The sequence below is a fragment of the Rhinatrema bivittatum genome, chromosome 5 (genome assembly GCF_901001135.1).
Source record: "Rhinatrema bivittatum chromosome 5, aRhiBiv1.1, whole genome shotgun sequence".
Taxonomy (NCBI): domain Eukaryota; kingdom Metazoa; phylum Chordata; class Amphibia; order Gymnophiona; family Rhinatrematidae; genus Rhinatrema; species Rhinatrema bivittatum.
Genome location: NC_042619.1, coordinates 375,249,135 through 375,271,779, shown reverse-complemented (window position 1 = coordinate 375,271,779; position 22,645 = coordinate 375,249,135). Strand labels below are relative to the sequence as shown.

The 22,645-nt window shown below is 42.7% G+C and overlaps 1 protein-coding gene across 1 annotated transcript in view; it reads left to right on the top strand.

The window, feature by feature from the left end:
• RFX8 (RFX family member 8, lacking RFX DNA binding domain) overlaps nucleotides 1-22,645 on the top strand; it is a 186,633-nt gene that overhangs the window by 9,764 nt on the left and 154,224 nt on the right. The window contains exons 2-3 of the mRNA XM_029603318.1: nucleotides 7,517-7,640; nucleotides 10,068-10,129. Of these exons, the coding sequence (XP_029459178.1) occupies nucleotides 7,517-7,640; nucleotides 10,068-10,129 (186 nt within the window). The remainder of the gene's footprint in view (nucleotides 1-7,516; nucleotides 7,641-10,067; nucleotides 10,130-22,645) is intronic.

The following is a 22,645-nucleotide window of genomic DNA, read 5'->3' as shown; positions in this document are numbered from 1 at the left end:
AAAGAGGCAGGACAGTGCAGTAGCAGAGTCTCTGGTATGATGACGAAGGGCTGCCCCAAAGAGCAGGGAAGTAGGAGCAAGACACTCATATGTAGACAGAGACACTGCGTGAGCAGGTTGCAGGTGTAGAGACGCGGGCACTGCCCTGAGGAGCGGAGAAGTTTGAGCAGGTCGCTGGTGTAGAGACGAAGGCACTGTCCTGAGGAGCAGGGAAGAGCAGAGTCCAAGTGTCTGGTGGCAAGGCAGTTCTCAGGGCAACCCGAGGAGCGGGGAGGCCAGCAGGCAGGACTTCTGGAAAGCACAGGGACCACCCCAAGGAGCGGGGAAGTAATGAGATGTCTCCCAAGGAAGCGCATGTAGGCCTCCGAGGAGTGGGTACCCGAACCAGAGCCCAGCACCATAGGTAGAGATCTGAGATAGGCACCGACGTCCGAGAAGACAGGAACAAGCACCAGTAGCAAAGGAACTCGTTGCCAAGTCGATTAGCGTAGGCCAAGGGCGGTGCTTATAAATCCCAGCTTGTGATGTCATCAATCGGGGATGCCCCTGAGGTTCCCGCCATAGTGTCCTTAAAGAGAGACTCGGTGGCGTACAAGCGCGCATAGGAAGGCCCAGAGGAGGCATGGAGGTTGGCGGTGTCCCAGCCACCATGAGAAGTCTCGGGAGGCAGACGGCATGTGATGGCAGCGGCTAGTTTGTCCGGAGAGGAGAGCAGGACAGCACATGATGTGAGTTGGGTTGGCCGTGGCCGCTGGTCATAACAAACCTCATGCTTCCCTTCCATTTACCAACTATCATTGGCTCTTAATTGCTCGTAAAGACATCTCTCTCTCTCTCTCTCTCACACACACACATAAATGGGCATAGCGTCCATCGTGCACAGTGGTGCAAAGGCACCACCAACTCTAAAATGGAGTGTGCTGTGCACCACCAACTTGAGGATAAATTCAAGGAAATAGTCACCCAAATCAAAGAGCAGTATCTGGCAATTCAGTTGCCCTCAACAAACTGAGCAAAAGGTGTCATCAAGATGTTCCTACTTCACTCTTAAGTGTTCTTACTTCAAGAGACACCCCTTCTGGCAGTTCCGGAGAGCCATGCTCCACCTGTACTTCCATAACAGTTTCCAGCTCGAGGCTGGCAGCTCAAGAGGCATTGACCAAACGTTACAGAGGAGGTTCAACCAAAGTCTGCACCCAGAATTTTACCAACCTTGAGATCCAAAACCCCTCCAGTAGAGGGGAGAATCCATCTCTACTTGGAGGAGCGGCTCAAAATCACCAAAGATCACTTTGTACTCAAGATTGTGGAATCTGTTTACTGCTTGCATTTCTCCCATCTTCCGAAGCTTCCTCACACAACTTTCAGTCTAGCTCCATCTCACTCCTCACAGCCACACCTGGAAATGGAGTCATTTCTCAAACAGTGCATGATAGAATCTGTTCCACTTGACCAACATAGTCAGGGGTTCAACTCTTGCTGTTTCCTCATCCCCAAGAAACCCATTCTGGATTTACGAAGTCTGAACAAGAATTTACAATATAAATTTATAATACTGTCAGGCATTTTATTGTATGAGTTATAACTGTTTTTTAAAAAATAATATTATGTATGTATATGACTGTTATTCTCCCTGGACAATTTTATTGGAAGAGGTGGGCTATAAGATTTTTAAATAAATAAGAATCTATTGCAGGAGAAATTCAAGATGAACTCCCTCCATACCATTCTGCCCTTCATTCAGGGAGCAGAATGGATGTGTGCCTTATATCTGAAGGACACATATGGCCACATACTCATCCATCCATTCCATTAGCACTGCCAACACTTTGTGCTGGAATACTCTCATTGCCAGTACAAGGTGCTCCCCTTTGGACTCTCAATGGTACCGAGAGTTTTTACCAAGTACCTAGCTGTAGTGGCAGCACATCTCCATCATCAGGGCATCTATGCCTTCCCAGGTTAGTTACAGCACTTTTCCAAACAAGAGTGTTGACCTCCCCATAGAAGCCAATCCAACTTCTTCAGTCACTGGTTTTCCTACGGTAGTAAATTTCAAAAAATCAACCTTGATCCAATCCCAGAAAATCAGATTCATTGGAGCATGGATAAACTCTCTAAAGAGCATTTCTCTTGAAAGTTGAGCAGATGTTTTCCAGTCCCTAGCTCATTGGCTGATGAGCCATATGGTGGCAATGGTTCATGTGGCCCCTGTAACCCATCTCCACATGTGTGTCCTGAAATGAGGTCTCCTCAATCAATGGGACCAGTTAACTCAATCCTTGTCAACCCTGGTGAATATTCCACAGGAAACAAAAAGAGAACTCTGCTGGTGGATGGACACAGACATTTTATGGGAGAGAGCCCCCCGCCATCTGCTTCCCCATCAGATCACGTTAACAGATGCATCCATCAAGGGATAGAGAGGACACACAGAACTTGGTCATCAGTAAAACGGCAGTTCAAATCAACCTGTTGGAGCTCTGAACAATCACTCATACTTTAAGAACTGTCTCGCATCTCCTCAGTGGAAAGTGAATTCTTATCCAAACTCACAGTCAACAAGCGAGACTCTGTCAGGAGGCCATAATGATTTGGGAATGGGTGTATGACTTCCAAGTGTCAGGTGATCTGCCTTCCAGTAATTTATTTTTTTTATTTGATCAAAAGTATTTATAACCTGCACCTCTGTAGATTGGAGCAGGGTACAAAAACCACACATAATAAAAGCATTACATCATAAAAATAACCTACATTTTTTTTAAAAAGCAATATAAATCACAATGCACAGAGTCATAACAATAAAAAATACCTACTGGAGAGGATAGGCCTTAATTATAAAGAGGTCAAGCCTTTAAAGATCGTACCAGTGAAAGTCATGTCTATGTTGTGTGAACATCAAATGTAAATTTGAAGAGGTATTTTTTAAGTTCTTTTTGAACATTTTTGAGAGTTCAACATTGCACAAAGGAAACAGACAAGAGTTCCATAATAATGTTCCAGCCACAGAGAAAGACCTTTCCCAAGTCTCATCAAGGTGCACCAACTCAAAAGAGGGAACATCTAAAAGGCCCTGGTTTCTAACACATTAGTAAATTGATGCAGCAGGGTATTTTGACCTCATGAGTGGTCCCTGCATCAGTCAATGGCCGACAAGCTGTTCAGCCTGTGGGACATCCATTGATTAACCTCTTCATGTTGGAGGAAAATAGAAACACAGAAACATTTTGCTACATTTTCCAAGCAAACTTATATCCGCTCCAGATGCTTCTCTTTTTACCTAGAATATAGATCTCAAGTTTGCTTTTCCACCAACACTGCTAATAGCCAGGACAGTGCAAAAATTGCTCAAAGACTGGGTTCACTTGTTACTTATTGCATCAGCTTGGCCCAGACAAGTATAATTTTCATACTTCATATAATTGTCCATCAGCCCCCCAGATTCCTCTAGGGGCCAATCCGAGAGGAGGGCCATTTATATCATCTGAATGTTGTGCATGTAATGCCCCCCCTTGACTGCTTACCTTACAGTGCGTTCCTGGGTCCAGGACCGACCTGGCGGGAAGCCCCTTAGGGCAGACTTCATCGGTCCTCACATTCCTGGCACCTGGGGAAGAAGGTGTTAGTGGGTGGGATTTCCCTCGCTTCACCCCAGGAAACAAATGGGACTTTCAACAAGGCTGGCAGTATGTACAAATATATACAGGTTTAATAGACTATATAAGTATAGTCATGTATATGTATAGTCATGTATAGTCATGTATAGTCATGTATAGTCTATAGTATACAAATATATACAGGTTTAATAGACTTTATAAGTATATACATTTCTACATGACTGTACATTGCTAATAGGATGTCAAACAGCATATGTACCTACTCGTGGTTAATAGTCTCAGGTCACACAACTATAAACATTTCTACAAGGTAGCAAGAACATTTAATATTTGGCAATTTGGGGTTGTTGGCCCCCACAATATATCAACATGTAGAATAGAAGGAACCTCTTGAGTTCTTGCTTAATCAAGTGCTGTTATTATCCTCCCCCTTTTTTCCAAGTCTCAGCCATGTGACAAGATGCAACTGGTCACATGGTGGGCAGTGTTGTTGGGCATGGTGGCAGTGTTGGCCTGGGGGGGGGGGGGGGTCTGTTATATCTAAAGTGCTGCCATGTCCTTGGTACTACTTATGCTCTGCTGAAAGGTCCATGCCAATGCTGGGGTCTACACCCTCATGGGGACCTGACTCTGCCTCCTGGTCTATCACTGGGGTCCACACCCTCCTGGGGGACTGCTTGATCTGTCACTGGGGTCCCCTTGCTCATCTCTTGATCTGCCGCTTCCTCTTGTAAGACTTTTCGATCTGCCGCTAAGGTCCACACCCTCCTGAGGGACCACACAAACTACTTCTGGGGTCCCATTCCTCCTGGGGTACCGCTCACTGTCTGGATCTGCCTCTGTCCTTCGGTGGTTCTCCCTTGGTAGGAGGGTTTTTACTGACTTGAGCTTACAGTTCCACTAGGCTCATGGCTTGTTTAGCGTTCAGTAATTCCGGCCCTCTGCAGTCTCAGCTTTCAGAGATTTTAGCTCCGCTAAGCTCATGGCCAGTCATTCACTGTTACCCAGCCTGGATAGAACACATTCTCTCAGCCAAAAGGTCAAGACCCAGGCAGGACCATGGAAAAAGAATATGTGCACACCCTTCTATCCTGCCTGGTTTTTCTTCTCTTGTCTGACAACTGGGTACCCAAGGGTCTGACTCCCCTTGTTATTCAGGGTGAAAATCTATTTGTTTCCTAGGACTGTTGTTCAGTACAATTTTCTTACAAATCCCTCAGTCATTCAGAATTCTCCAATATAGGTCTTTTCCAGTTATAGTTCTGTAATTTAGGATTTAGCTATTTTATTTATTTTTTTATTTAAAAACTTTTCTATACCGTCGCTAAGTTAAATACCATCGCAACGGTTTACATGTAGGCACATAAATTAAGGTTGGTGAAATGTACTATCGTACATTCTAACAGGTGCCACTAGGTTCAGTTACAATATATCATAATACAAAAACAATTGATTTATTAGTAATGTAGTTTATGACCAAGTGTACCAGTCAGGTACTATTTACAGGTAAAAAATCATATTCTCTGTGTTATATAATTACGTAGGTTGTGTGTGTTGGTGCTCTTCTACATTTCCTATATATTGCAAGTTACCAACAATAATCAGGGGCTGTGACATGCAAATCCCCTACCTGAGACTCTGACTCATCTATTCAATAGTCATTTAAGCACCTTCACAGTAAGAGGTCTGGCAACCTTTTCAGTCTAATTCTGAGTTTCCTGGGCTGTTACATAGTTGCATTGTCCTCTTTTTTTTTTAATGGTGCGCTTGCTGATTGCATCCCTATCCTTGCCCAAAAAAGTTGAAGATGTATTGGTATCTGCCAGAAAGCCATCAATCAGAAGGGTTTATGACTTTAAATAGAAATAGTTTTTGTCCTGGTGTCAATGAAGTTTCCTGGATCTATTTTCTTATGAATTGCAGGAGCTGCTCCAGTACTTATTCTCTCTTTCCTCCTCTGGATTTAGTATGTCTTTGGTTAAGATGCATCTCAGAGCCACAGCAGCGTACCATGTTCATGTGGAGGGTAAACTGATATCCACTCATCCTTTAGTGTCAAGGTTTATGAGAGGTCTCTGCATATCAAACCTTCGGTGATCAAACCATCAGTTCCATGAGACCTAATGTGGTTCTGGTGCAGCTTATGAAGCCACTCTTTGAATCACTGGAGTCAGCTTCTTTAAAGTTTCTCACTTGGAAAGTGTTATTTCTTGTTGCAATCATGTCAGCCAGAAGAGTCAATGAGCTTCAAGCATTGGTGTATTATTCTACATATATGTAGTTCTTCCACAACAGGATGGTGCTCAAGGCCGGATTTAGGCATAGGCAACATAGGGACGTGCCTTGGGCACTAAATTGTGAAGGCGCATGAAAACTGGAACTCCCCTCACTGTTCTCTTGATTTCCGGGGGAAAATTCTCCTATGCTGAATTCTTTGTCTATGGGCACCTTAATTTTAAATCTGGCCCTTATGGTGTTCCACACCCACCCTGAGTTTCTGCCAAAAGTGGTGTCAGCTTTTCATATATGTAAATTGTTATTCATGTTGTTTCCAAGGTCACACACACATGAAGGGGGAAAAAGCTCTTCATTCATTGGACTGTAAGAGAGCCTTGGCTTACGACTGAAAGAGAACTCATTCACTCCTCGTAACTATTCATGTCTTACGATCCTAACTGCCTAGGCATAGCAATTGCCAAGTGCATTTTGTCCAACTGGCTAGCAGACTTTATCACAAGTTGTTATGATCTCACTGGCCTCTAGATTTCAGACTCCCTTTAAGGCTCAGCAGCTGAGAGCCATGGCTACAGTGGAGCACTTAATGAAAAAGCAACCGGGATCCTCATCATAAAGAGTAGGTCATTTATGAGCCATGCCTATCAAGGACATCTGCAAAGCTGCAATTGGGTCCTCAGTGTACACCTTCACATCCCATTACTGTCTGGACAATCAAGAAATGACAGCAAATTTGGGCGAGCAATTTTGTATAGCCTGTTCAAACAGTAGTCTACTCTCCATGGTGGGTTCTGGGTTGTTTTTTCAGTAAGTGCTCCACTGCAACCTTCAGCTTGGGACTCCCGATGTGTAATGGCTGATTCAGTTCTGCTTATCGAAGGAGAAAGCAAATTAGCTTACCATAAATGGTTTTCTTCATAGACAACAGGATGACTTAGTCATGCTTAATAGTACCCACCTGCCTCCCTGGAGAATTGTTAAAGCTTAGCTCTAAAATTGACTGAGCAGTGCACATGGAACTCCCACACATGCTTAGTATAGTAAAAGCTCTATGAGTTAAGACAGAAGAGCCCAATAGGTGCCGTCGAATGTTGTCATCCACATGTCATGGCTAATTCATCCTGCTGTTTTGGGAAAATGCCATTTACAGTAAGTAAACTTGCTATATAGATTTTTTTTGAGGACATCAAACTCATTCTCAGAGTAATTTTATAACAAGCTGCACAAGTTATGCATTGCAAAAATGTATGTTATGCCAGTTTTCAAAGTGAATGTATGTGCATAAGTTCACTTTGAAAATTATCCAAAATAACGCACATAGACTCACCCACACAAAGTTACACCTGCTTTTTTCATGTTCATTTACACACGTACGTTTTACAATCAAAAGTGTGCACTTAAATCTAAACTCTGCCTTTGGAACTCCTCCCTATTGTAGAAACAAAAGTATGTGCAAAGTTGGGTTACACAAAACCCGGGCAATTTTATAACAAGTAATTTATGCTTGTAAATCCATGACGTATGCCCATAAAAGGCTTTGTAAATTACCCCTTGTAACACTAGTACTATGAATAACATCAACATTTTGAAGGGAAGGAATAGTTTCAGTGTCATGGATTTGAAATAAACTCAGAAATTCTTCTTGCTCTCATTTGATCTTTAAGGTTATTTGAAAACTTCCATGTGTGTGAAGGATGCAGCATTCCTCGCTGTCTGATGTATGAAATTTATTTGGAAACCTGTGGTCAAAGTGGTTTGAATCAAGTGAACCCAGCCACATTTGGAAAGGTAAAAGGAGGAGATACTGTTTTATGTCTTTTTTTTTTTTTGGTACATACTATGCATGGAGTAGATGGAGCCTTGTCAAATGGAATAATAAAAATAAGATCTGTCGTAACAAAGGTATGCTCGTGCATTATGAGCCGTTTGCATCTAAGAAGTGTGCATATTTATATTTTAACAACCACAGACAGGCCCGGCGCGACCTGGTGTGCATACCGTGCATTTACATGGGGTGGAACACCTGGGAGGGTGTCTGGCCAGCGGCAGCAGGAGAAGCCACAGGGCCAAGGTGGAGTCCAACCCACTGGTGGCTGAAGAAGGAGCCACCAGCGGTATTCAATCCACTGGCGGCTGAAGAAGAAGAAAGGCCGCCAGCGGCTGAAGGAGAGGCCTGCTCCCCCTCCCCAAGCAGGAAGGCTGTTGGGCTGTGGTGGAGCTCATCCCACCATGGCCTGATGACAATAGGAGGCCTTGTGTATATATATCTGTGAGCTTGTATGTGTGTGTGAGTGAGAGACTGTGTTTGTCTGTGAGAGCCTGTGAGTGTGTGTCTGTGTGAGAACCTATGTGTTTGTGGGCCTATGTGACAGCCTATGTGTCTGTATGAGTGTGTGTGTGTGTGTGTGTGTGTGTGTGTGTGTGTGAGAGCCTATGAGCCTGTGAATGTGTCTGTGAGAGCCTGTGTGCTTGTGTGTGTGTTTGTGAATGTTTGTGTGCCTGTGAGAGTCTTTGTGTCACATATAGACTCTCACAGGCACACACACACACAAACAATGGTTCCGTGAGGGAGAAGGAGCCTGTGTATGTGAGAGAGAGAAATTTGTGAGAGAATGAATGTGTTATTGTGTGTGTATGTGAGAGGGAAGATAAAATTTGTACGGCCCTACCTCCCCCTATCCACGATGATCTCAGGGTGACTAGAAATCAAAAGATCCCAGGTATGGAGAGCAGGAGATTTTTAAATTCTTATTAGTTTTAATTATTTGGTGTAATTTGATGTTTCTGCTCTTTTGAAATATTTAATTTTGGGGTGGAATAGAACATTTTTTTAATTATTGGATTTTTTATTCATCAGATGTTTTGAAATATTTTATAAGTGTTTGGGAAATTTTGGATACTCTTATTCATTAACTGGTTTGAAATATTCTTTTTACAAATATGATTTTACTATTATGATTGATGCTTTATATTAGGGATGTGCATTCATCCTAATTTGGGGAGCCTGAAACCCGAAGGAATTTTTCCCGAAATTTCGGGAAAAATTTGTTTTCGGGTTTAGTGCGCACTAACTCCACACATTAGTGCGCACTAACTCCCATTAGTGTGCGCTAATGAAAAAATGTTAGCGTTAGTGCATGCTAAAATGAAATTCGGGTCTCCCCGAATTTTAAAGTCCCGAACCGCGGGAAATTTCATATTTCCTGCGGTGGGCCGAAAACGAAGCCCGAACCAATTGGTTCGGACGTCACACATCCCTACTATATGTTTCTTAGTTTTATTATTAAATGTCTTATAAAGAATGGTAATGTTTCTGTTTTTCCATTGTTGCTCTGCATGTAGAGGCTGGCTTATGGGTGCCAGTTCAGTTCCTCTCAGCACATTTCTGTTTATACTTTCTGGTCTTTTTGTTCTGTATTTGGTGAGGTTCTGTCTGCTTTCTGCATATGTGACAGAGGTGAGGGGATGGGGGCATGTCAGTTTTTAAAAAGATAGATTGCAGGAGGGAGCTGGGATTTATTTGATGGGCCTGGACAGAGACTGAATGAATCAGGGGGGGCAGCACAGTAATTGTTCACACAGGGCAGCAGAAGACCTAGCACCAGCCCTGACCACAGAGTCTAAGCATGTGTTTCCACTTACAAAATGTTCAAATATTTAAACATTCGCTCAAATACAGAATTTAGACAACTTTCAGTAGTGACTGCTTCTCAAATTTGACGAATAAAGACATAGTCTGTGATTAAAACATTATTCCTGTGTATCTTATTCCTGTGTATTATTCCTGTGTATCTTAGAAATACTGATACATGTTGTGCACCTTTTGGACGAACCCTCCGTCTGCATCACATAGTAGATTATCAAATATTATATGCGTGACTTTCACTATCCCTTTCCTGACAACATCACTAACGTTCAGAACTGGTGAAAGAAAGCCCATGTGATGTCACCAAGAAGAAAGGACAAGAGGCACAAAACACTTGCCCACACATCAGTGACCACATTGCATTTATACTGCCATACTCCACAGGATACAATGGGAGAAAAGAAAAACAGAAATCCTTAAGATGGAAAATGTACTTTAATACTTAAACCAAACGTACAACTGCAACCATTTTTTTTGGCCCATATCCTTCTGAAAGTTAAACATAAGCAACTAAAGTCATATTTTTCTATCAATTCCACTAATTTTTTTCTCTCCATTTTATTTTTCAGCTTGTACGTTTAGTTTTCCCAGATCTTGGAACCAGGAGACTAGGTACAAGGGGAAGTGCCAGGTATTTATTTTTCTCATTATTTCAAACTCAGAATTGCAACTAGGGTTTCTCACAGACTGTAAAACACACATATGTAACCCCCAGCCTAGCTGGCTCACTATGAACTAGGGCACTCAACATTTGATACCAGGGCTAAGTTATACTCTCCAATCAGCCACTCTCCCTATTCCTCGTCTAGTGGATTGTTTGTAGGGGGTTAAGTTAACCCTCAAAACCCTCGGCGTTCCGCATGTTGATCTCCAAGTGGAAATAACCTGAAGGACACTTGAATGGTATTCCAACATATAATCTTTATTGAAACACTTGCTCAGTATGAATGACCTGACACATAAATACACTTATTTATTTATGCATTTTATATTCCACAGCTTCCAAAACAAATCTGTACAGTGTGGATTACACTCATAACATTCATTTTTTTTAAAATTTAATTTATAGTTAAATTGTAGGCATTTTCTTGTCTTCAGAGGTTCAGAGGACTTACAGTCTAAGGCTTTTTTCCTCATTCTGTGTCTATGGGAAAGAAACCAAGGGGTTCATTTTCAAAAGGATTTACATGTGCCTAAGGGCCTGATTTACTAGGGTATTTCTCCCATTCTGTATATATGGGAAAAATTCTTAGTAAGTGAGGCCCTAAGTTTGTACTTGAGGTGAAGTGACTTGCCCAAGGTCACAAGGAATGGTAGTGGCTTCCCTGGGTTACAGCCCACAGCTTTAACCAGTAGGCTACTTCTCCACACCACTTTTTCCTTTTTAAGTCCATTCTCCAGAAATAAACACTTTGACCAGTAACTGTGTGGTCCTTCTTCTTTGTTACTGTGATTCTGACTATTCTCTCTTGAAATTAGGGATTTCAAGGACACTGAACAAAGATACTCCGTACAGTTCCGAGTTCCCTGTGAATGATGCTTGAATGTTACTGATACTCTGATCTGTTCCATTCCTCTTTTTTTTTTTTCTGTAGTAATGGATAGGTACCTGCCATTCTCTCTTCTTTCCACTAGATAACATCTGCTGTGGGTAATCACCACTTTGGTGCCACTTCTCCTCACTCTTGTTTCCTCGGCCTCAGCTGGTCAGTGAATTAATATCCTCTCCTCAACCCTCAGATGAGAACCATCTGGGAAATACCCAGAGAAAAGGAAGAAAGGAAGGGTAGAAAATATTTTCAACCGAATCTTCTATAATCTCAAAGGTCAAATCGATTAGAAAGTCTCTCAAAATCCTTATCCCACTGAGTTTGGCTTAAGGTTTTCTCCAGAGACCTGAAAAAATAGTCCTCTCCCTTAAATTTCAACACAAAAATCCACAGCTCTTCTAAGGTTATCTGTCTGATATAGATACAGGAAACAACCTTTACAGCAGCTTCACATCACGAGGGTGTTTGTGGCATGGATGATATGTTCTTTTCTCATCTAGTTGCAAAGACTTTCTATAAGACCACACCTTTGCATGGATCCTACTGGGAACCTACCCATATAAAATACCTTGCATTATATAACTGTGCTCACAGATATCTTGGTAATATTATGCATCCTTGTTTCAAAATAAAAAAGTGTATGACTATCTTTCACATTGACTTAATTTGTATCATAGACAAGTAGCTCAAGTTGCCAGAGGTTAGGGCTGTTCAGCTTGGAGAAGAGACAGCTGAGGGGGGATATGATAGAGGTCTTTAAGATCATGAGAGGTCTTGAACGAGTAGATGTGAATCGGTTATTTACACTTTCGAATAATAGAAGGACTAGGGGGGCATTCCGTGAAGTTAGCAAGTAGCACATTTAAGACTAATCGGAGAAAATTCTTTTTCACTCAACGTATAATAAAGCTCTGGAATTTGTTGCCAGAGGATGTGGTTAGTGCAGTTAGTGTAGCTGGGTTCAAAAAAAGTTTGTATAAGTTCTTGGAGGAGAAGTCCATTAACGGCTATTAATCAAGTTTACTTAGGGAATAGCCACGGCTATTAATCAAGTTTACTTAGGGATTAGCCTCTGCTATTAATTGCATCAGTAGCATGGGATCTTCTTAGTGTTTGGGTAATTGCCAGGTTCTTATGGTCTGGATTGGCCACTGTTGGAAACAGGATGCTGGGCTTGATGGACCCTTGGTCTGACCCAGCATGGCAATTTCTTATGTTCTTAAATCAATATGAACTTTGACATTATTTTTAATCATCTATCATTGATAGTCCAGAAGAGATTAAATACGTATAAATTATGCCCTTTTCTTTCATATATATTGTTTTATCTTATTCTTATGTATAAGAAAAAGGCATCATCTATATACATCTTTAATGATGGGCTTTTCTGAACTATCATTTATAGATGATTAAAAATAATTCTAAAGTCCATAGTGATCTAAGCCATTTGAGTTACATGCCTATGATACCAGTAAAGTCAGTGTGAAAAATAATCACCAGCTCTTTTTTTTATGTTTTGAATTTATGTTTGAAGAGCAGGGTGTTTGGGGGCTTCTTTTGTCTTGGTTTATGAATCCTTGTTGGACAAAAAAATGAAAATTAAACAAAAATTAAAGAACAATGAAATGGGAAAAGAAGGGTGGCCTCCTCATGTTGCAAGCATCTCCTACGGTCTGTGGTGCATTTCAAGGAATGCGCACAGCTGGAAGGAGGTCAATATGCATGCCAGGCTCAGATAGGGCAGGGTGGTCTCCTCGTGTTGCAAACATCTCCTGCGATCTATGGTGCATTTCAGGGAATGTGCACAGCTGGAAAGAGGTCAGTATTCACGCCAGGCTCAGATAGGGCAGGGTGGTCTCCTCGTGTTGCAAACATCTCCTACGATCTATGGTGCATTTCAGGGAATGTGCACAGCTGGAAAGAGGTCAGTATTCACGCCAGGCTCAGATAGGGCAGGGTGGTCTCCTCGTGTTGCAAACATCTCCTGCGATCTATGGTGCATTTCAGGGAATGTGCACAGCTGGAAAGAGGTCAGTATTCACGCCAGGCTCAGAAAGGGCCACTAATTGTTTTGGTGCAGTAATATTTACAGAGTAAAGTTGAATTCAAGGCAGTGGATGACTTTCGCTGCCTGCTGAGGAAGGAAATTACCTACAAAATTGTTATATTATGAAAGATGAATCTGTTCTTGCTAGTGATGGGAATGTTGACAAAGATCTCATTAAGGGACCAGATTACCATAAACGCCCTTTGGCACAACAGGATGTGTATTTGACATGAGGACAAGAATAGACAAGGCAGCAGAAATATGTAAAATAAGGGAAAAGAAAACATTTTTTGTGAGAACTTCCCTTTAAAATGATTTAATGCTGCACTCATTTGATGAAAAAGTATCATGTATGTTGTGCCCTTGCTCCGCAATTTCCTGGTCATTGTCTTTCTCCCTCCAGTTTATGAAATTATCTTCTTTTAAGATACCGGAGCACACAGCTTGGCGTTTACAATCCATTTTACTGAAATAGAAGAAAAGTTGTCCCAATTAAGAAATCAATTATGTTCGAAATGAAGATAATAGAGAAGGGATTTGTGCATAATCATTTTATATAAATTCACCTTTCACTCTTCCAATGTTTTCAAAAGTACTCATTGCTGTAGTTCATCTTAATTATTTGCATGGCTGTATCCTTGAAGGGGGATATTATCTTCTGAATTTTTAATAAGAGATTTTTAGGATCATGTTAATGACATCATAGTAACTGTAGGTCCTGAGGCAAATACATCCATCTTTTCTGTAATTTCCGTTCTCTCATTGAAAATACAGATGTTTGAAGGGATTTATTTTAATTCCAGTTTTACTGTCATTTGATAAATTGAGGTTAAAGGGGCACTTGAGCTTCCTTGTCTCAAAAGAACACTGGAGAGATAACACAAGGCTCCTCTTTTTTGTTTGTCTATTTTTGTGTGATTCTGCAAATGCAGAAATTGCTGCATAGTAATATAATGTTTCTCTTTTATCATTTTCATATTAAAGTGTATTATTTTGCATTAATATTCAAGTAAAGAGAGAGAAATATCTATCTACGGTTCAAAATAACATGCTTTCCTTTTCGAAAGCAAACAAGAATTTAGCATAGACAAAATGCATAGGATTAAGAAGCACTAGAGTAGATTTTCAAAACAGCGAGCGTACATGTGCGCACGCTACCCAGCACGCGCACATGTATGCCCGATTTTATAACTTGTGCGCTCAGGCACGTGCATGTTATAAAATCGGGGGTCGGCACACGCAAGTGGGGGTGCAGAATTGTGCACCTTGCGCGCGCCGAGCTGCGCCGCCTTCCCCAGTTCCCTCCCAGGCCGCTCCAAAATCGGAGCGGCCTGGAAGGGAACTTCCCCTTTCCCCTAACCTTCCCCCTCCTAGTCCTACTCTCACCCTCCCCAAAAATTGTATCTCACCTTTTGCGCCTGCCTGGAGGCAGGCTCAGGTTGCGTGCACCGGCAGCCTGCCAGCACGCGATCCTCCAGCACATCGGCAAACGGTTGCTGTGTTGGAAGCCTCTGGCCCCACCCCTTTAGTAAAGCCCCGGGACTTACACGCATCCCAGGGCTTTACGCGTGTCGCCGGGCCTTTAAAATCCAGCCCATTATGATTGCCTTCAAGGGGTGGACAAGCTTTTTATTTTCTATGAAAGAACCAGTGACAGAAGACATTCGTGCACTTTTATTCCTAGAAGGAAGTGTTAGAGAGAACCAGGATTTAATATTAAATATTATTTAATATGTGAATTCATGATAAGTATTGAACTATGAACACGAAAAGTAAGTGACATGATCAAGAGAATATGAAGTGGATTTTCAAATGGTTTAACAGGAGAGGAATTATCTTCTTCTGTTGTTTTCCATCAGGTACTGTTCCTTTTCTCCTCTTCCTGTTTTTCCCTCTCTCTCTCGCCCCTTTTCTCTTCCTATCTGCTCCCTCTTCCCCCCCCACCCTGGTTTTTTGTAATTTCCTCTTTCAGTTATATTGTAAACCAGCATGATGTACCCATGAATGTCGATATATAAAAGCTAATAAATAAATAAATAGTGGTTAGAGAAATGGACTAAGAACAAGGGAAACCAGTGTCCAAGTCCCAAGTCCCTACGGCCAATGCTCCGTATAATCTTGGTCAAGTCATTTTACCACCTATTGCCCCACCAAGTGTCCACAGATTGTAACGTTGTGGGGGCAAGGACATTGTACCTGAATTCTCACAATGATATATAAGCCTTTACTGTGCTTCCTTTGAAACGATAAGCTAAAAATAAAAAAATATATCATTAGAAAAAAATTACTAACCAGCTAACTTCAGGAGTTACACAGTTAAAAATCCCCCCTTCTGACTGGCTAAATTTATCTCTTAAAAGGGGCATGGCCAGAGGTATGGCCAAGTCAGTTCTTCATTGCTAGCCGGTTAGGTTACCCTGTTAAACTGTGAGTGGAAAAAAAAAAAAGCAGGTCTAAATCCAGTCAGGGAAACGCTGTTCCCCTAAATTGGCTCAGTTTAGAGCATTTTTAGTTGAAAACCTAGCTGGTTAGATTTGGCCAAAAATCCAGCTAAGAATAACCAGGTAAAATTATTGGTTCTCTTTCCTGCTCGGCAAGTTTTTAGATGTGAACCCATTTGCTTTTTTTTTTGGGAAGTTGCTACAGAATCTAACCAAGAGTCTTGGTTTTTCGCCAAGGCCTGTAATTATCTGTGATTCTACGCACGCAGAATTTGCAACAAAATATTCCCTTTGCTACGGGTTGTTTTTTTTTTCTGCTACAGAGCATGCCCTGTTTAAAACTATTTCATATACATTAATATAAAAAACATGAAGGGTAGATGATGTCCTTCTTTCTATTTGAATTAACAACAATCTGCAAAACTTCAATGGCAATACCCCTCAAATTACAATTACCAAAAAATATTTTCAGTATGTGAGGGAAACTGTAACATACAGTATTAAATTCTTGGTCAATTATTAAAATATCGGGAATTTGTGTCAGAGTATTCAGTGCTGCAATCTCCTGGGCTCTTGCCCACAAAGGGCTACAACCCGTCTCATATACGTGCACTTATTGTAACGTCATTTTCCTGTCGATAGCAGGGCTGAATTAGCCATGCTGTCATGGGATCTGTCAATCAGGCCCGGGAGGCGGAGCTTGTCAAAGCAGAGAACAGAGCTTTGCTCTCTGCGGCTGCGCATGTGTTCCCGCGCAGGAAAGTAACGGAATCTCCTCAGTCTGTTTTTTCCGCGAGCGGGAACGCACGCGGAGCTGATATCTCCTCAGTTTAAAAACAGATTTAAAATGCCGGGTTTCAAACCCTGTAATTGTGGTAAGACAATGTCGTTCACGGTTACAAAAGTCTCGGACCACATCACAATCGAGAGGATTGTGAGTTTTGCTCTAGGATGTCACCTAGAGCATTAAAACAAAGGGCCTATAGACTTCAGGAACTGTTTGCCTCACGAGAGCCGTCGGAGGCTCACTCATCGCCTGGCCCATTACCTTCATCGGCTCCTTCAAAACAGAAAACTTTCTCGTCGGATGCTAAATCCTTCACTCTAGGAGGTAAGGGAAAACAAAAAAGACGAAGGCCAATGGATTTTCAAAAATCCTCAGTGCCTATAGAGCCGCAACATACATCAACGGAGAAGGAAGCCTCGGCGCCGACAACTTCTGCGCCTATGGCGCCGTCTGCGCATGATATCATATCTGCGCCGAAGATGGAGTCTGTGCACAACCTAGCGCTTCCGGCGCGCATGGCACAGAAGAAACCACGGCGCCGGAGAAACTTACGTGTACGGCGCCGACTGCAGAAAAACGTATGCGCACGGTGCCGAACACATTGGCGCCAATAACCCTTGTGCGCGCGGGATCAAGAAGATACGCGCATACAAGTACAACTGCGCACAAATCTACTTCCGCGCACAAGTCTATAACTGCGCATACGTGCATGCCTGCGCATAACTCTATATCCGCGCATAAATCTAAATCAGCGCATAGAACAAAATCTGCGAGTATAAGCCACAATTATTCACCTCAGAACTTAAGGACAGAGTTTAAACGAAAACGATACTCTTCACACAGCCCTTCTTCGGAGGCTGAAGCCACAGATACTCATTCATCATCTGATGACTATCATAAGTACTCAAGTCACTCCCATTTTAAAAAATTAAAAAAGAGGAGTGTTACATGGGAGATAAGTCCTTCGACTTCTAAATCATCTCGTAAAGTGCCATCTACTGCCTACTCAAAAAGAGCAGTGGTACATATTTCTTCCTCTAACACTTCTTCAGATTCGGAAGAATTAAGAAATACTTCAGTCAATAAAATACAAAAGGATGGGGAAGTTCCAGCTTCACTGCAAACAACTATCCCATTACAACAAGCATTCGTATGGTAATGCCCTCTCATACAAGAGAAGCATTTTTTCAATTGTCTCAATCGTTAGCAGGATTTTATGAGATGCTGCAATCATCATTCAAAATGACTAATATTGATGATGACAATGCTACGAAACATAAAGCACAGTCTCATGAAGAGCAGTCGGCAGAGCCACCGACATCTCCCATGATAAACCAACCAGCCTCGCCAAATCAGGTACATGATAAATCTTTTGATTCTCCTTCAATACAAACATCCCCATCATCATCGGTGGGATGTCTGTCGGATCTGCAGGACCAACTACAGGAGCCGTATTCCCCTCCTGAAGACCTTACATACCCAAAATTCCTAGAAAAAATGGGTACCATTCTACATCTAGAGGTCCAAAAAGAAGCAGACCCTAGAACAGAAACTCTTGGTCTGCTAAAGATTTTTGATACTCAAGTGGAACCAACATCTCTTCCACCACAAGAAATCCTGCATTCAGTCTTATCCTGGGAAACACCTTATACAATTGCAGCAGTTTCCAGGAAAACAGACATAAAATTTCGTATGAAAAAAGCGTCACTATACACTCTACCGCAATTACCTCACGCATCCATTGTAGTAGAGTCGGCGTTGCAAAGATTCAAGAAAACAAAGTTGCATACCACTTTCCCACCGGGGAAAGACAACAAATATTTAGATGAGTTTGGCAGGAAAATATTTCATAACTCAATATTAACTGCACGAATTATGCAACATCAGCTCAACATGGTACAATATCTATATGAGTCATACAAGCTATGAAAGGTATACATTCCTCAGTGGCGGAACAAATACCTCAGCCTCTTCATGATATGGAAGAGTGTTCTCGACACCTCTTGAGGTCAATCTATGAAGCACATGAAACATCATCCAGGGCATCTGCAACAGCCATTGCAGCCCGAAGACTAGCATGGATACGTTCAAGTTCAATATGTGAAGACTTGCACGAAAAACTAACAAACCTCCCATGTACAGGAGATAACCTGTTCGGAGAAAGATTTCAGGACGCAGTAAGTAAATTAAAAGAAGAAGCTCTAGCAGTACAATCTCTAACATCGAATCCTATTTATCGACTACACGTCGTTATGTGGGATCCACTCATAGGCAACCATATGCCAGAAGACCCTATAGATCTTATCAATCTTTTCGTACCCAGCCATACCCAGCTTACCAGCGTCCTGCTCCACAAAACAATACATCAAATCAACGAAGAGGTAAACCACGTAACCAGAGACAGCAGGCACAACAGCCGACTGCTGCAGCAAAAGCTACTTCGTCTTTTTAGTTACTCAGCCGCCACCACAACATCAAGCTCCTCCGGGCAGAATTCATTCTTGCCTGAAAGCATGGGAAACAATAACATCAGATCAATGGGTTCTGGAGATAGTACGTCAAGGTTACCAACTACAATTTGTCACAAAACCCATCTTGCCTCATCTTTCCACACTCAAAACTCACAGTTCCCATCCACAACTGGGGGAGGAAATTGCTTTACTTCGCAAACAACAAGCAATTCGACAAATCCACCCACACTCCAAATTAGCAGCATTTTATTCTCCGTACTTCCTCATACCCAAGAAGTCGGGGGGACTTCGCCCCATCAAGGAGAAATTCAAAATGGTGTCTTTGAAGTCAATTCTTCCTCTCATTCAGACCAACGATTGGATGTGCTCCATCGATCTGAAGGATGCTTACACGCACATTCCAATCCATCCATCCTCGTGGCGTTACCTATGCTTTCGCTACAGGCATCAACACTACCAGTACAAAGTTCTTCCCTTTGGCCTTTCGGCTGCACCCAGAGTATTCACCAAATGCCTGATAATGGTGGTGGCTTATCTCAGGAAACAAGGTATAACCATCTTTCCATATCTGGACGATTGGCTCATAATAGCCTCAACTCCAAACATCTTACTGGATCACCTCCATCAGGTGATACACTGTTTGCAAGAACTAGGGTTGGTGATCAATTTTCAGAAATCACACCTACAACCAACACAACAGTTGCAGTTCATAGGCACATGCCTGGATACTACGTGCAACAGAGCATACCTCCCAGTCGACAGAATATCACATTTCCGTCAACTTCTACATACCTTGAAACATACTCAGAGGCCGTCAGCAAGACAAGTCTTGGTAATTTTGGGCCACATGGCAGCGGCGAACTTCACGGTTCCCAACACCAGGTTACACATGAGACGCCTACAATGGGGTCTAAAGCGCCAATGGAAACAGCATTCACAACCATTGACGCAGAGGGTATCGCTGACCGCAGAAATGAAAAAAGATATAGCATGGTGGCTCCTAGATTCCACCCTGTCCAAAGGAGCGTTGTTCAGCCCCCCCTCCTCACAATGCAGTCCTAACCACAGATGCGTCTCGCAAGGGATGGGGTGCACACCTCGAGATTTACGAAACCCAAGGGTTATGGACGATCTCAGAACAGAATCTACAAATAAATCTACTGGAACTCAGAGCGATTCGCAATGCATTGCGAGTCTTCCAAGACCACCTGAAAGGGCGCAGGGTCATGATCTACACAGACAACCAAGTAGCGATGTTTTACATCAACAAACAAGGAGGGTCCGGTTCATGGTCCCTCTGCAAGGAGACCCTGACAATCTTCGAACATGCTCACAAGAATTGCATACATCTCCAAGCAACTTACTTACCTGGAATTGCAAACACAAGAGCGGACAGATTAAGCCGCATCTTTCATCCTCACAAATGGACACTCAATACAGAACTAGTCCAGGACACATTTCTGCAGTGGGGAACACCTTCGATAGATCTCTTTGCAACAGAGACCAATGCACAGGTTCCCAACTTCTGCTCCATACGACCAAGCCAGTTCAGGATCGCCCAAGATGCCTTCCTCATTCCGTGGACGACAGGCCTTCTCTATGCCTTTCCTCCCATACCTCTCATAACAAGAACAATTCAGAAGTGTATAGCGGACAAAGCTCAACTGATACTCATAGCCCCAGCCTGGCTGAGGCAGCCATGGTACAGTTTCCTACTTCGACTATCCATCAAGGATCCAATTCTATTACCGAATCGTCAAGATCTTCTCAGCCAAGATCAAGGAATACTCCTACACCTGCTACACTCATCTCTACACTTGACAGCTTGGAGACTGAAAGGCTCCTTCTGACTGAACAAGGAGTTTCCACTTCAGCACAATTCATTTTGTTACAATCAAGGAAACTCTCAACCAGGAAAAATTATAGCTATAAATGGAAATGCTATTCTGCCTGGTGCACTTCCAAAGGTGTACCACCATTGGACTGTTCCCTGGAATTGCTCATTGATTATCTTCATACACTATATGTAGCTGGTCTAGCAACATCATCCATCAGAGTTCACCTCAGCGCCATAGGCGCCTACCATAGACCAATCAATGACATTCCTATATCCAATCACCCATTACTGACTCGTTTCATAAAGAGTTTAACACACATTCGTCCTCCGATATCCAAACCTCCAGTTCCATGGAACCTCAACATAGTTCTGGAACAGCTCATGCTTTATCCCTTTGAACCCATGGACTCGGCACACATTAAATACCTCACTTGGAAGGTGGTATTCCTGGTTGCAGTAACTTCAGCACGAAGAGTTAGCGAGTTACAAGCTTTGGTCCATTATCCTCCATACTTGCAATTTCATCACCAGAAGGTAGTTCTACGGACTCACCCGTCCTTCCTACCCAAAGTAGTTACCCCATTCCATCTCAATCAGACAATGGAATTACCAACTTTTTTCCCTAAACCGCATGCAAATGATAGGGAAAAGCTACTGCACACACTGGATTGTAAAAGAGCTTTAACGCACTACAAAGACAGAACGAACTCGGACTCCCGTGTTTCTCAACTCTTCGTCTCCTTTGACCCAAAGGCACCTGGACTACCAGTGGCTAAACGCACCATCTCCAGTTGGATAGCGCAGTGCATCAAATTCTGCTACGACAAACAGAATTTACATTTACAATCTACTCCTAAAGCTCACCAAGTTAGAGCAGTAGCAACCTCCTTAGCACCCCTGAAGAATGTGCAACCCATAGACATTTGCAAGGCAGCTACATGGTCATCACTGCATACCTTCACATCTCATTACTGCCTTGACCAGCAAACAGCCACTGATGCGAAGATAGGGCAAGCAATACTGCAATCTCTATCCTCCTGTCCACGGTGACTGCCACACTGTCAAAGATCACGTCCAAACACACATATCATAAATTACGTGATCGGCAGCTGGGGACTCCCATGACAGCATGGCTAATTCAGCCCTGCTATCGATGGGAAAAAGCAAGTTTGCTTACCGTAAACGATGTTTCCGTAGATAGCAGGATGAATTAGCCATGCTGACCCACCCTCCTCCCTGGCAGTCACCTAGTCTTCGACTACACTACAGCTTAATTACAGACTGAGGAGATTCCGTTACTTTCCTGCACGGGAACACACGCGTAGCCGCAGAAAGCAAAGCTCTGTTTTCTGCTTTGACAAGCTCCGCCTCCCGGGCCTGATTGACAGATCCCATGACAGCATGGCTAATTCATCCTGCTATCTACGGAAACATCGTTTACGGTAAGCAAACTTGCTTTTACTTCATCCCGTTTAATATGGTTTTTTTGCTTTTACTTCATGAGTGAAATCTTTTCTAAATATTACCCTTTAAAATACCCTTAAGTGAATTTCTCTCAATATTTTGATACAACTTATCTCTTTTTTGATACTATCTCTGATGCTGTTTAGCATGTTATGTGCACTGTCTCTAGCTGAAAACACCCCCTCCCAGCTTGGGTACACCCGCCATAGGGCCTGTATAGCCAGATGGCTTATCCGGGGCCCTCCCCACCCAGCTGCGTCCAATGACTAGGGACCTTTCAGGATTCTATGTATGGCACATTTCAAATTGTCCAAGAATAGGTCCTGTCCCATATCTGAGAGATGTACCCCGTCATTATGAAACAGTACTGAGCAATCCACACATCCAGAGGTGGTGTCTTATGTGCACACCACACCGGTGCTCGACAAAAGTACCAATTTGCTTGTATAATTTCTTCATCCAATGTGTCCAGAGTGGCAAGTTGAAGAACTGGCGGCGAGGGATGATCTCCAATCGGACGAGCGTGGTGCTGGGCATCAAGGACAGGATG